Genomic DNA, 14,327 nt, shown 5'->3' with positions numbered 1-14,327 from the left:
TGTCCTTACTGGTTCTTTCTAGTTTGCTTACAGCAACTTCCCTAAAGAAGGCAAAGTGACAGGCTCCCTAGGCAAACCAAAATGAGACTTGCATATAAACAAGCTCAAGGCTTCTGACTCATGAATGATTAAGATGAAGAATATTGTGGAAGCAGTGGGGAAAAACAACTGAGCCATTTTCTTAAAAGACAGCAATTCTGTGAAAGATGTTTCTGGCCTTACAGGCAACCCAACTGCTTTCTTACAAAAAAACCCTTGTGACAGCAGAGGTATTGAAAATGTACATGATGAAAGTGTACCAAGGGTAATGATCCTCTCCTGCCTCTTTTGGATGACCCTTCTCAAATTAGCCAAAACTACCATGGGGAACTTCTTCAATCAAAAACCTGTGTTACATATTACCACAGGTGAAACAAGGTACCAGGGGGTGAAGTTCATCAAAGGGTACCACTTGTTGCCAACCTCTATTCTGACACACAATCTGCAGTCGCAAGACAAGTGGAAGTTACTATTGATTTGTTCTGACTGCTTTAGAAGTACAACCGCTTTCTGCTTTTCTCATCTTTCACATCATTAATTATCTTGAAAGAAAGCACAGTGTACAGACAAGGCTTGTTATGGAGAAAACTGTACGACTGAACATGAGGTGACAGTACAAGAACACGACTGCAGTACCACAGGATTAGCACAGGCAGATTATTTTGCCTTTAATAATGCCTCTGAAGGTATAGTCACTAATAAGCACTTCTGACACACAGACTAGTTCTCTTTGGTTATAAAAAGAAAGTAACCTTTCAGGAACTTTTCCACTCTTTTTACTGAATACATCCTGGATCACAATTTTTTAATTTACAGTCTTGGGCAAGAAAAAGACCGACTACTGAATTTCTCACCATCCTAACCCTGTCCTCCAACCCTCTGTCCAACACACTCACACATGCAGTCACGTGCAGATCCACTAATTCATGTTCTAGTCCTGCAACAGGCTCTCACAATGGCAACAAGAGCAGAACATGGAGCAATCAGGATAGGTTCTAGCAAATTCTAGTTACAGCATGAGGTATAACAGATATTGCATTTCAGCTGTCAAATTTGGTTAGCAGAAGCTCTCCACAGAAAAATTCAGCCCTCTGCGGAAAACAAGGTCAGCGATTCAAGACTCAGTACGTTTCCTCTTATTCAGTCCTAGCCATAGCCTTGAAATGAAGTGATAAAGAAAGGTTCCTTTCAGCCTCAGTGCCCACATTTCAGAAGGATGTATCTATCTAATGCAGTATCATATACTCAGGAGAATAAATAAAACACTACGGGATTCTTGACTTCAGCTATCATTGGACTTCTTCCTTTTTTTTTTTTTACCTCTAAACTGGAATGCTCTGAAACTGTGTTTACACACCCTGTTTAAGGATGCTAGGTGTTCCCTAGAGTCTCACATTCATTTCTGCTCAGAATGCCCAAGCTCCTCTCAGCACAACTTCCCCTTTTACCTTCTGTCGTTGCTGAATGTTGCTCATTGCGTCTGGCTGAAACTCCAGCTTGTCTGTTCGGCAAAGTTTCCAGTATAAAATAATAACGATCAGGAGCACCACAGCAACTGGGACTGCCACACCAACGATAATCCACAGGTTGCTGTTCTGTGACTCTGAAGCGGACTCCTTCAGTTTCTCCACAGCTGTGAAGTCAAAAGGAAGACAAGCAGTATTATGTGGTTATATTTTAAACTGAGGACGCTTCAAGGTTATGTATTTTTATGTTCTTATAAATGCTAGTTAAAGAACTTATCAGAAACCAGCTGCACATCACAGGAAATGTCACACCACTTACATGTTAAGGTATGTCATGCTCAGGAAGCATGGGGCAGGTGGATTGATTGTCCTGGCCTACCTTCGGAAGACCTGTGCTTAAAATACTAATGAAAACGCACTTCTGCCACATTATTCTGTAACCCAAAGCTGAGCTGACACAATGAAATGGGTCTAAAAAAAAAAAGACTACCGCTGACAAAGGTAAGATGGACTTTCCAACATTTTTGCCTGTTTCCTGCTTTAAGCGGTATTATCAGCTGCCTCTTCTCTTTATACATTTTGTTACCTTCCCCATCAATAATCACAATCAATTTGAAATCAGTGAGACCTTCCTCCTCAACATGTATAGTTCTGCATTTTTCATTACTTTTTTTCCTTTCCCTGTTTCATTGTCAGTGTGTGAGATCCTTTAGCCCCAAACAGAGAACAAAACTACTGGAAAGTGTAATCAAACAAGTCATGCCTGTAAAAAGTAAACTGGAAGAACTGACAAAACTTTCATTTGCTCTATTTTGCATAGTGGTTAGATGTGGAACTAAAAACCAGAGCAGTAAAACATTTCTAGTCAAACTGCTGCACTTGTAAAAATGAGGTTTTCAAGTTAAAAAGAGTATTTATATGCATTTATTTGTATATATTATTTTACTAAAAGCCATTCTAACGATGAACCTAGAGCTTAAAGGAACATATAATTCTTATATTTTATACATCTGACAGCTAATTTACAACATTATGTTTTCTGTTAAAAAATAACCTTTTTTGTCTAGTTTCTTCCAATAAGAAGCATTTAAAGACTTCTATGATTCTATGACTCTTAGAAGAACTTTCTAATGACGTGTCAAAGATAACAAGCTTCAACATGCACAATAAGCTATAAATACTTCATGAAGTTTGTTCAACATATCATTTTTGTAAAGAGAATTTATTCTTGCAACTTTTTGCATTTCTGTCTAACCAGTATTATAGTCCATTAATGGATACTAAGCGGATGTATATGAGCTACTGACCTAATCTGTACACAACTGTTTTAATGAGGGACAAAATTTAGAAACACATCCAGATGGTGCAATTATTACTATTTTCTTTCTTTTCTTTCCGCAGAGAATTTTAAAAATCAGACACATGCTTGTTCTGTTGGCAAAATACCCTGTGGTACAATGTAACTCATGCCTCCATATTGCATGAAAAAGGTAATTAAGCATTCATACCAATGAGGTATTTTGCAGATCATACTTGTCTGTTCCTGTTTTAAAATACCTTCAAGTGTTCTTTCCTAATTGTAATGCGGAATTTTGAGTAGTCTTCTGTCTCACTACTTACTGAAGCCTCCTGAATAAAGTCATTATGTAACTTTATATGACCTGTAATATTTATTCTGATGTGTATCTAGTTAAAGATCACATTACTTCTACATTATATTCATTAAAAGATCACATTACTTATATATTACTTATGGGCAAACAAATAAAGTCAGTCATATTCAATGCAGGAAATAAATGCCCCAACCAGCAATAGTGTACATTTTTCACTCACAGAAAAAGTAATTCAGACAAAAAAAACCCAGCAACTTGTGCTAAACTTCACTGCTATTACTCAGCTAAAGGAAACACCTATCTCACACAGATGCCCTCCCATCCCACAACGCTGAGGTTTATGCAAGCTCCTGGGCAAGATAAACTGTAAAGAAATATTGGACTAGCAGGAATAGATGAAAATGGCAAGAAGGCTTTTAGTTAGCACAGCACTTTTCTAGCTCAAGCACTAAAGTGAACACAGTGAGGCTTGACTTAAGGACCCTGTTGCAGCCCCAAGCTCAGCAGAGTCTTCAAGAAGCAAAGCGACACCTCATAGCTCACTGCATGGCTGCTAAAATTTATTTTCTCAGGAGTGTCAAAGCTGCAGCATTCCAAGAACAAAACACTGCAACAGTGGGCACTGTGCAGTGCCATAACCTACAAAGCTAATGTCACCCTTCCTGTTTGTCTTTGCTGGCATCAGTGTGGTTTTGACAGGGCTTACGCTGTGCAACGGTGCCATCGATGCGGTATCCAAGGATGATTGCAGCCCGCTGGATATCAACTCTGTTCATCAGGTCTGAGCACTTCAGAGCGCTCAGTCTCTCTCCATCTTGGTCTTCCACGAAATATATCAGCTCCACAGGGTTATCAACACCAACTAATCGCGACACATTCACAATCTGAAAGGAAATTGGAAAGCTTTTACATTTTAAGTTGTATTTATTTGGCGCTCCCATGGTCTTTCAGTCCATACTCTCTCCTCTTCCTTCCTTATCTCAAAATAAATACTGGTGCCATCTTGGCAAAGTTCTTCAAAGTATTTGTCTTGCCACAGTGTGCAAACCCCACTGCATAAAAACGATTGCACCTTGTTTTTATCAGGTAGAAATACAATTGTTATTAAAGAAAAACCCTTTATCTGTGACACTAAATAATATGGTATTATACTAACCATGTAACTGCTATGAAGTAGTACAGTTTGGAAATTGTTAATATCCAGAGAAGTCTGATGGGAAGATGTGCTGTGTGTAGTGCTCCAAAACACTGTATACAGCAAAGGGAACATTGACTATTCTCCCACCTGAGAAGAGCTCAAGTCAACACTGGACAAACAGAGCTAACATTAAGCAATAGTAATTGGCTTCCAAACTAAAATTCAGGATACTTTCACCTAGTACTTATACAAAAGATTCTGAGTGGAAGTCATCCAGAGGAAGACAACATTGCTGGAATAATATATAAGAGCCTAATTACACAGGCACTACTCAAGTGCTCCAGAATCCTGGGAAATTTACAGAAATACCTATTTTGTAACTGAAAGGAAAATTTCCAGGGAAGTAATCCCTTGTGTAATACATTTTTATGGTAAATCTGAAATTTCAATTTTCCCCCCCACCATTTGTTTCATAACAACATACAGATCTGATAAGCAAGAGAACTGCTTTCTCTCTAAAGATGCCAACACTGTGCCACCCTGGAAGCCTCTACTGCCTTTAGCAATTGTCACTTAGTAGGAACTACTGAAAAGAATAGTGTGACTGCACTTTTCCCCTTCTCTAAATACCTACTTTGACTTTGATTTGTTATTTGTAACACACACACCTCTTTGTTCAAGTTTTTCCAAACGTTAAGCAGCCACACAAGCGAATATTCTGTTAGCATCAAATAAAACTGTTTGCTCTGCCTCAACAAAAGCACTTGCACAGTCACCTTCATCCTCCAAACGCTCCCCCTGGCATCCACCTTTCTTCAGGAAGGAATGTATTTGATGCTGTGGGAAGCAATTCTTCCTACCTAGTTCTAAAGACACTAATAATCAAAAGAATGCATGCTATGAGGAAGCCCTGTAGATACTCTCTAACCACCAAACATCTACATTGCATATGAGAATCAAATAACTTTGAATTCCTGTAAAATTAAATCTTTATATATGACAACTCTCCTCATTTTAATCATTTACACGTAATGGTGAGCTCAAACAAGAACCAGGCCAAACAAATAGTGGGAGGTATTCTATTATGTAAAACAGAGTTTTAAGAACTCTAGAAGTAATTGGCACAAATAGAGGGATGTATTTTGGTTCTTTCAGAATTACCTTTTTGCTATGAAGTACGTATTTAATAAATTCTAATCTCAAACACTGCCCATAGGCTTCAAGTAAAGCAAACACACAAATGTTTGCATGTCTGAGGCTTACAAAAGCATAGCTTTGTATTGTTTTCTTTCCTAGTTTCCAACTAAACAATCACGTTGAAGGAAAGAAGTGCAATGTTCTAGCTTGACAGGGATGATATTCTGGTCTTTGGGGACACCACCTCAACATATCCTAAAAAAGCATTTTTCAGGATGGTAACAGCAGTTTATAAATGTATAAAAAAGGCAGTGAAAATTAAAAAAAAAAGGAAAAAAAGAAAGCACAATTGTCATAAAAGTCTTCCAGGACAAAGCAACTGAAAGCAAAGAATATTGTTCAGTGTCTGTCACATCTGATGTAAGAAACAGAGTGTGTACAAATAGAGCAGAAAAATGTGCAAATTTGAAAAAGAGCAAGACCTGCTAACAGGACCCATTAACCAACACTGCTGCTCATCCTGAATATTATTCACTATTGTACCAGCTAAGAGGCAATTTAAGGTAGCAAAACAATATCAATAAATAAGGTTTCAACACACATTCAGCAGCTGTAAGGCTGAAGTGGTTTCATGGACCCCAAATATATAATTCGTTAACGAATGTCCACAGCTTCGTATTATTTTTGCTTCAGTGGGTTGCCACAGCCCAACCTCAGTGCACAGAGCAGCAGGGTGTATGGACCGGTATTTGCTTTCAGCACAGATGAAACCTTTCTGAACAGCACTTAACTCACACAGAGGGTGAGGGAGTTGAAAGGCCACATGGGAAAAATCATGTTCTTCATTGTAATTTTATGAAACCCCTCTGTGCATAGCAAAGCTAGAGAATCAGAGAAATTTAGAAGATTCTTAAACTGAATTGTCATGTATTTTATGGTGCCTGTGAAGCACACAAGAAGCACTATGATTACGTGTGTTATACACACTGGGTAACAATCAGAATCTGACTGAATGGGTTAACAAGAAACTTCTCCCCAGTTGCCTTTAGAAAGGGCAGGGGATAAGAAGGACAAGCTTCCAATGCAAGTTGCCACAATTGAAACTATACAATTTTTAACACAAAATTAAAAACAACAGCATATGGCTCCCCATGCTGAGGAACAGAGATGGGTAAGAACAGCCAGAACAGAGACAGGAAGAAGTAGCTGCAGGTATTTCAGCACAGTATAGAGAACATGGCTATAAGAAACTCAGTGGAGGTACAGGTTAGTATTTATGAACTAAACTCATCATTTAAAGTTTTATGGGTACCTCAGTTTTCATCTCTGTCACGCTCATTCACTAGATTTTTTTAATTGATTGTTTTAACTAACCTCTATGTTAGTTGCAACACAGAAAATGGCACACTGGATCTGAACTGTTTTAAGCATGCTCACAGAACTAAGGCACACAGTCACTGTGCCTATATTTTACACAGTTTCTGTATATTAAGTTTTGTGGCATATAGTTCCAAATTACACTCTTTGCACAGTTTCAGACTGGTTTTGTCTCTACCCTTGAGAGTGCTAAGAATGCAAGCAGAAATATTATTTTCCAGGCATCCAGCAAAGCAGCCCATGTGTAAGGAAGCATTTAAACATTTTAAATTTATGCTCTGGCAGTGAGGGATGACATAGGGAGGGAGGACAGAAGAATTTCAATACATGGGAGGTAGAAAGTGGAGGAAAAAAAGAAAAAAAGAAGATACTAATTCAACTTCTGTGCACATAAATGATACTACTTTTGTTGATACTAGATGTGCATTTAACCTCCATAGAGGAAAGGCTTAACTGTGTTCAGGTGTCAGCAAATTTAATTTAAAAAGTGTTTTCAAGTGAATATCATAGGTTAGTGAACAGAGTTGCCTTGGTAACCAAATCTAGTTTGTAATGTAAAGCAGGGAAATCCAAGGGGTAGGGAAGCTCCCAAGGTGTTCGCAGGGGTCAGTCAGTCAGTGAGATGTCCTGGTCAGCAATCCACAAGGAGCAAGGAACCCCTGGATGAACTGTTTCAGGGTTTCAAAGGCATGAGCACCACTTAGACACAAGCAAACATGCACACACAACCTCCAAAATGCATGCATGAGGGTTATTTTCCTCTTTTCACTACATTCATCCCCTTGGGGAAAAAAATCATCAAACAGATTCTGCTTTCTGTCTTACTAAAAATAGGATTTTAGTGTCTGGGCAATTAAATCGAGCTGTGTTGGGGTCTGAACAGCACACAGAGGTAGGAACAGGCTGTGGGCAACCTGACAGAGGGGCTGGTTGCTGCCCAGGGTGGCGACTGGAGGGGTGAAAAGCCTCTGAGGAAAAGGTGAAGCAGCAGCAGTCCCCGAAAGCTTTATTTATAAACCTAAAAACTCACAGCAAGACTGGGGCTTTCCTCAGATTACACACTTGGGAGAGACATGTAAGTTGTCAGTAGAAAAACAACAGAATGAAACTTTGCCTTAATGAAAAGCTCAATGACGTCCCCTCATAGCTACTACTTTACACATTGCAACTAACATACTACTTAACATGTTACTTAAATCAGAACATTGCTCCTTTTGTCATTTACTGGGATCATCTTTTCACTTCTACTAGGTTTGAAAAACCAAGCACATTGAAATGAAGGAAAATTACTTAATTTTTTTTTTATTAGCTCCTACTGTATTTTTAAACTACAATTAAGTAATTTAATTCCTAAAAAAAACTAATGAGAATCGAGTTATTACAGTAAGCTATTGACAAAACATAGCACAGGTCTTAATCTCTGCAGAGGCAATGCAAACCACACTAAGCATGTGCCTTCAAATCTGCAGCAACAGCAGATGCACACTGAAAATATGTATGACTTACTAAGTGAAATATTAATACACATCATACAAAAATCAGTGGAACTATCTCATATATAAAATCAGGTGTGAGGCTTCAGGTTTTTTTTTATGTAATGGTTAAAGGCTTTTTTCTCTTTTTATCATGGAATGCCACCTGTTAATAGCACAGATAGGCAAACAGGAGGGGAAAGGATGATATCTGGGCACCCTCCAAAGATCTTATTCAGAGTGTCTAGACTTAAAGCACAATTTTTTTTACATTCTTAGATACTAACTCATGCCTTTAGAAATGAAATCTAAACCTCACAACGTATCACTTCTATTTCCTTAGTCTGTGAAAGGAAACTAATATGCCTGCAGTAACATTCACAAGTAATTGCTTCACCTCCTGACCTGCAGTCCTGATTTTCCACAGAGCTTAGAAATGTCACATTTCAGTACACTATAAATATCTATCACCCCAGGAAAAACTCTGGTCTATAGGGTCACAACACAAGCAAAATATAAGTCTAGTCTTTAATGGATATATGCACATCCTGTTAATAAAACTATCCAACACTTTGGTGTTGCTGGCAGCTTCTGTTCTTATTTTCACTTCCTTGTGCTCTACTATCATAGCAGTCATTGTATGGTGTGCAAGAAATATATGTGGGAAAATCTAAATATAAAGCACAAAATACATATAAAGTACAAAATACTAGTGTTCTCCCGGAAGACACAAACAGATGCAAAAATACAACACACTTCAAACAGAACTTATAAACTTGGCTATGAGGAACAGAATTAGCAGCAGTAAAAGGTTTATGGCAAATGACTACGGACCAGATCCTCAAGTGACAGAGAAACATCCTTGAAAGAAACTGTCCTTTACCCAGGAGCCCACTACCAGGTACATCAGTCCAGCTGCACGCAACAGCCTCCAAGGCTGCCTCACCTGCCACACATCCTGCCAAAGTAAGCTCCCAGGATGCTACAGTACCTGACAGTACCTGCTGTTCTCCTACAGGAAAGCAGGACACCTACCTCAGACACCTTGCAGCAAGGTATCTCTTCAGCCTTCATTCTTCCACATCTCCTTTATTACGGTTCTAACCCTGTTTAAAAGTGTGGGCTGCGACCACCTGGAGAAGCCCTGTGTTACATGGGATGGCAAGATGTGCTGATTGTAATGAAGACAATCTTCCTCTGCCCAAAGCCAGCAGTTGGCAGACTTTTTGCACTAATTAAGTGGCATAAATGAGCAACACTGTTTACTGGAACATGAGCTGCAGCCCTCATTTTATGTCCCAGCAAGTAATACAAAGTCAAAAGGAAAATGCTGTCTTTTCACTTTCCCAAATACTATTCTTCAGCTAAAAAAGATATGCCTGTAATTTTGTGCACGTAGAAATAAATTACCTGAGCTTTATTATCTAAAATCATGAAATCGTAATCTAAATATACACATTTTATAGGCTGTGGTTATCTTTCCTAGCAACATAAGGAATATTTGTTTAATTTATATGCAAAGGGAGGACTAAGGCATAAAGAACAAAGCGCAGTAAGAGGTGCTGGGAATAGAAGACCTGCAGCAGACATCTATTTACAGCAATTCAAAGCCATACAGAAGAAAAATAAAATAAAGTCTCTATTACAGAAACAGATGTTTCTGAGACAGAAAAACAAAAGTAAGAATATCCCAACATCTGGAGATTTAAGTGGTAGCAAAAACTGTACAATTAAACTAAATAAAGATAATAGGTCTGAACGACTAGAAGGGCATCTGCAAGGTAAACCAACTGTCAATGAATTAGCTGGAAAAGGTAATTTTTAAGAAGATGAGTCATTAAAAAGTACTTTGGCTTTTGGTTTGTAGAACTGACTAGAAACATCACATGCCAGAATTAAAAACTGAAAATAAAATACCCAAGTCTCCTTGGACTTTATGTGAATAACTCCATCTGTGACAAAACCCTAAAGCGGCACTGGAATCCAGGTAGTAGAAGTTGCCACGTGTGCAAAATTTGACATGATTAATTGTTTTTATCTGAAAGCCAGCCCTGTGACCAGGAGTCCTGTGACAAATAAGAAGTTAAGGGGCAGAATATACTACTCTATTGCCGCATCAAGCTACACATGATTCTATTTTGTATTTCTACACCACTACCAGAACACCACAGAGAGCTGCGAAGTAGCTGTTCCAGCAGAGTACTTTCTTTCAGATGACCATCCCATCTCCTTTCACTAGGCACCTTGGGTAAGTCAGAGTAGACAGAAACTTTTTAAAATAGGATTTTGGTAAAATAATTTTCAATGTTGTTTTTAAGAAGTCATCAGAAATTTTTAGTAGATGTTTACAATAATCAGTTATTTACATTTGCTATATTTACCTTAAAAGACAACAAGGTATTCATAAGAACTATATTTTAGGTGCAAGACACAAGTATCATCAGCTAGCTAAATGTGATACACGCTTTTGACTTATATTTCTCAACTCAAAACCTGGACAATATTAGCTTATTCAGTAATTTATTACCCTTTATATTTCTTCCTCTGATTCTGAGCTCTCAATACCTGCACAATGTTGCTTCCTGCAAAGCTGGCTCGCCTCCATATCCGCCCTCTGACCAAAGCCTCGTTCAGCAGGTGAGCAAGTTTCCGCTCCATCTCAGCCCGAAACACTTCCTCCTGAATTCGCTGGTCGACGACACCCAGGAGAACTACATTGCACAGAAACAAATTAATTAGCAAAACTTTTCGGTGTCTTTTCTGCAACTTCTGTTGCAGGCTTTGAGTTGCCCTGTGACAGCTCATGGACAATTCAAGAGCAGCTGTATTCACATGGGAATACTGTCCTGTTCAGCCAGAGGTTACATGTTGGAAAGGAAGGTATTGGGTGGGAAAAAGTTAAAAGAAGTTTAAAAAAAAGAAAATTTGGCAAAGGATTTTTTTGGAATCTTAACTAGGCTAGACAGACACAGGATATTGAAGAAACAGTTTCAATTTTGAAAATACATAAAATTATGAGCATTCAGTGAATTGTTAAAAACTAATAGAAAATTTAGTCTAAATTTCAGTCGAAGAGCTGGAGATGGTGAGGACAAGGCAGAATCACGGAGAAAAAGTATAACAACAGCATATGAACGAAGCTGTGCATTCAAGTGCAACTTCCCAAGATCAAGATAAACAAGCATGCCAATCACAGCATAAAAATATGGTTAGTAGCCCTGCCCACTTCACTTTCCAACCCAGGTATCCTGGGTCACTGGGGTAGCTAGTGATGAGAGGAATTCCCAAGGAAACATGAAAAAAAGGGTGGATGTTTACTGTCAAGATGGCATCCAGTTAAAGAAATGTGGAGTGAATGAAGTCACAGTCATTCAAATGACCTAACTGAGAAATCCTATAGGATAGTAAACCCATTCACTGCTGACTGAAGTAACAAATTCAGTTTTAATTCCCGTGCCTCTCCACTAAAACGATTTATATTTTTTAGAAGCCCCTTTTTCAGTAAGTGTTCCCACATTTATTTTTTCAAGTTTGGTGCCTAATAAAAAGCCATCCAATTAGATCAAATCAATTAAATGTAATTTAAATTTTTTTAGTTTTTAAAACAAAAATATTAGAAGCAGTTTTTCAATGTCAAGTTTTTCACTGCATATGTCAGAAAAAGGAAACATTTTCTTGATTTCTCACAGAGATCAACAGCATCTGTCTTCTAAATCCACTCACAGACTAAGTATCTCAGAATTAAATTGCAAAATATTTAGACAGTGACCTAAGGCTATTATATACACCAAATTGAAAACTGTTCCTGCCTATGTATTGGATTTCAGTATCAACAAATTATGCTCAATAGCATGAATTGTATTCTACAAGTGAGAGGGAGAATTACAGAGAACACTGCATATCCCAGCGTTTTATGACTATTGGAAAACATGCAAATATATCTGAGTAACTTGATATTAGAAACCTTTACATGCAAAAATTCTATCATTTCCCTGTGTCATGATTCATTACCCTTACGATACAATACATTGACTGAGAGGACTGATCCAGCCAAAATCTACTAGCTCTTCCCAGACTGCCTTCAAGGACTGGGATTGCAAAAAATTCCTCTACAGCAAAATGAAAAGTTGCTGCAATTAGCTTTCAAAATCTTACAGTCAGGTAGTTTATAAAAATCCAAGGGGACATGATTTCTGAGCTGGAAGAACCCTTTTCTTACTGCAAGATCTAAGGGAACTTCCAGCAGCAAGGGACAAACCTAAGGCTGAGCAGAAGTGGGAGGGAGTGTTAGAAAAAAAGCCAACATAAATCCCTAAGGAAGGGACATTGGATATTAGACACACACATGAGCTTCTCTCCTGCTAGTGAGCATTATCTGAAATTCTAAATCTTTCTTCTGTAAAACAAATTGCATGGGCTTCAGAAATTAAGCTACAACTTCATTTCCTGCTTAAAAAGTGATCGGTGGTGAGAGGAGACAGAGATGCCTGAAAAAAAGGTAAGTTCATGCAATAGGTGAACTACAGGTGATAAAGCTGTAGTAAGACAAAGGTGTATACAGTGGGACATCTGCACCCTAAGAGTCAGTTTGATAGGCACAGCCTGGTCACCATTTAGGCTTAAAAGTAGCAGGTAGGACCTACAGCATGCAGACAACCTCAACAGCCTTTGAGCATCTAAAGGTGACAGCTCAACCACATCTGTGAATGACAGAATAAAACATTCAGAAGACTTTGGTGGGAGGGACCTTCTAAAGATGAATCAGAAGAGATCATTGAAATGTGATGAAACTCTTTCATGTGCTGTTTCACTCTGTTTTATTCCTGGCATGTTTTGGTAGAAAATGCCACGCAAGTAAAATTTTAATTTTCACTTAAAACAAAATAAAAACCTAAAAATCAATGTGACATATTGGCAGCATGCAGAGCAGACACTTTATGCCTGACAGTCTGAGTTGTTTCACGAAGAATGAACTGCCTAATAGACAAAAACTGCTTTGCATGCATTATCAAGGATTTGCAGTAGTTAATTCTAGACCAGGGAATTACATTTCCCAGATATTCCAGGTCACTAGACTTTTGGTTTTAGAATTTCTTCAGCTCAGACATTTATTACCTCATAAAATTGCAGCACCCCAAGCTATCAATATTTATGTAGGTTAGTTATCCCACTAATAAACATAATTGCACTCTTACTTACTCAGAGACTGTACATACCTGTTCTCACCCAGGAGGATTTCATCAACTGAGACACATTAAGCTTTGGATAATGAAAGGCTGAGGAAAAAACAGAATGGAGGAAAAACATCCATAAGAACAGTATTCTCAAAAACATAACAGACACAAAAAAAGAAGCCACTTCATAATTTATACTGTCAGCAAGCATCTTATTTACACAGATGCATTACTGCTCCTGAGGCAATGCAGACACAACGGTAAGGAAAGTGCTCTGAACATACACTCCCCAGTTCATCTCTAACAAAAAGAAACTAACTGAAACAGTCAGATTTATTATGGGAAAGATTTCAAGCTGCTGCACTGAGGTCATTGCTCCTAGAAATTTAAAAGCTCAGTGTCTGAATTCTGACTCTTACTGAGCTAGCTGCAGGATCAGACTTTCGCTCAAAGGGCAATGAGGCAACTCATGAGTGTCTCAGGATGAAAATAAGACCTTCTCTGAGGCAGAAACTACATGGAAGCACTAAATGTAAAGCAGAGAACTAAATATGTATGATTTGTGTTCCAGACTTGTGCAGGGGGAAGCATTTAAAAAAACCACACCACCTTGATTTAAAAAACAAAACAAAACAAAACAATTTAAAAAACCCCAAACACAAATAAGTGCAGGTAGAAACATTGCTATAGACCTGCCTCGTGGACCTTTGTGTTTGGCTTGATGGGTTCAAGCTTAATTTCTAAATTTTTCCAAAAAACCACTGCTCCAGAGTAAAATCCTTGCTCCAGTGAAGTAAAAATATCTATTTCTACTGACTTCAGTATGGATAAGATTTTTCCCAAGGTTTCCACTGGAGAGCAGTAAAGACATGTTGGGAAAGAAGTGAAGATGGGGGCTGGGCCAACAGTTT

The 14,327-nt window shown here is 38.3% G+C and overlaps 1 protein-coding gene across 5 annotated transcripts in view; it reads right to left on the bottom strand.

Annotated features, from left to right (window-relative positions):
- Nucleotides 1-14,327, bottom strand: part of KIAA1549 (KIAA1549 ortholog) — a 164,894-nt gene that overhangs the window by 42,938 nt on the left and 107,629 nt on the right. For all 5 annotated transcript variants that reach the window (XM_051784672.1, XM_051784671.1, XM_051784674.1 and 2 more), the window contains exons 7-10: nt 13,459-13,518; nt 10,808-10,953; nt 3,825-4,002; nt 1,488-1,672 (exon numbers count right to left, since the gene is read on the bottom strand). In XM_051784672.1, coding sequence (XP_051640632.1) covers nt 1,488-1,672; nt 3,825-4,002; nt 10,808-10,953; nt 13,459-13,518 — 569 coding nt within the window. The remainder of the gene's footprint in view (nt 1-1,487; nt 1,673-3,824; nt 4,003-10,807; nt 10,954-13,458; nt 13,519-14,327) is intronic.

The sequence above is a fragment of the Manacus candei genome, unplaced genomic scaffold (assembly GCF_025592945.1).
Source record: "Manacus candei isolate 608988 ecotype Guabito, Panama unplaced genomic scaffold, ASM2559294v1 h1tg000018l, whole genome shotgun sequence".
NCBI classification, from domain to species: Eukaryota; Metazoa; Chordata; class Aves; order Passeriformes; family Pipridae; genus Manacus; species Manacus candei.
This window is presented reverse-complemented; position numbering and strand designations above follow the sequence as displayed.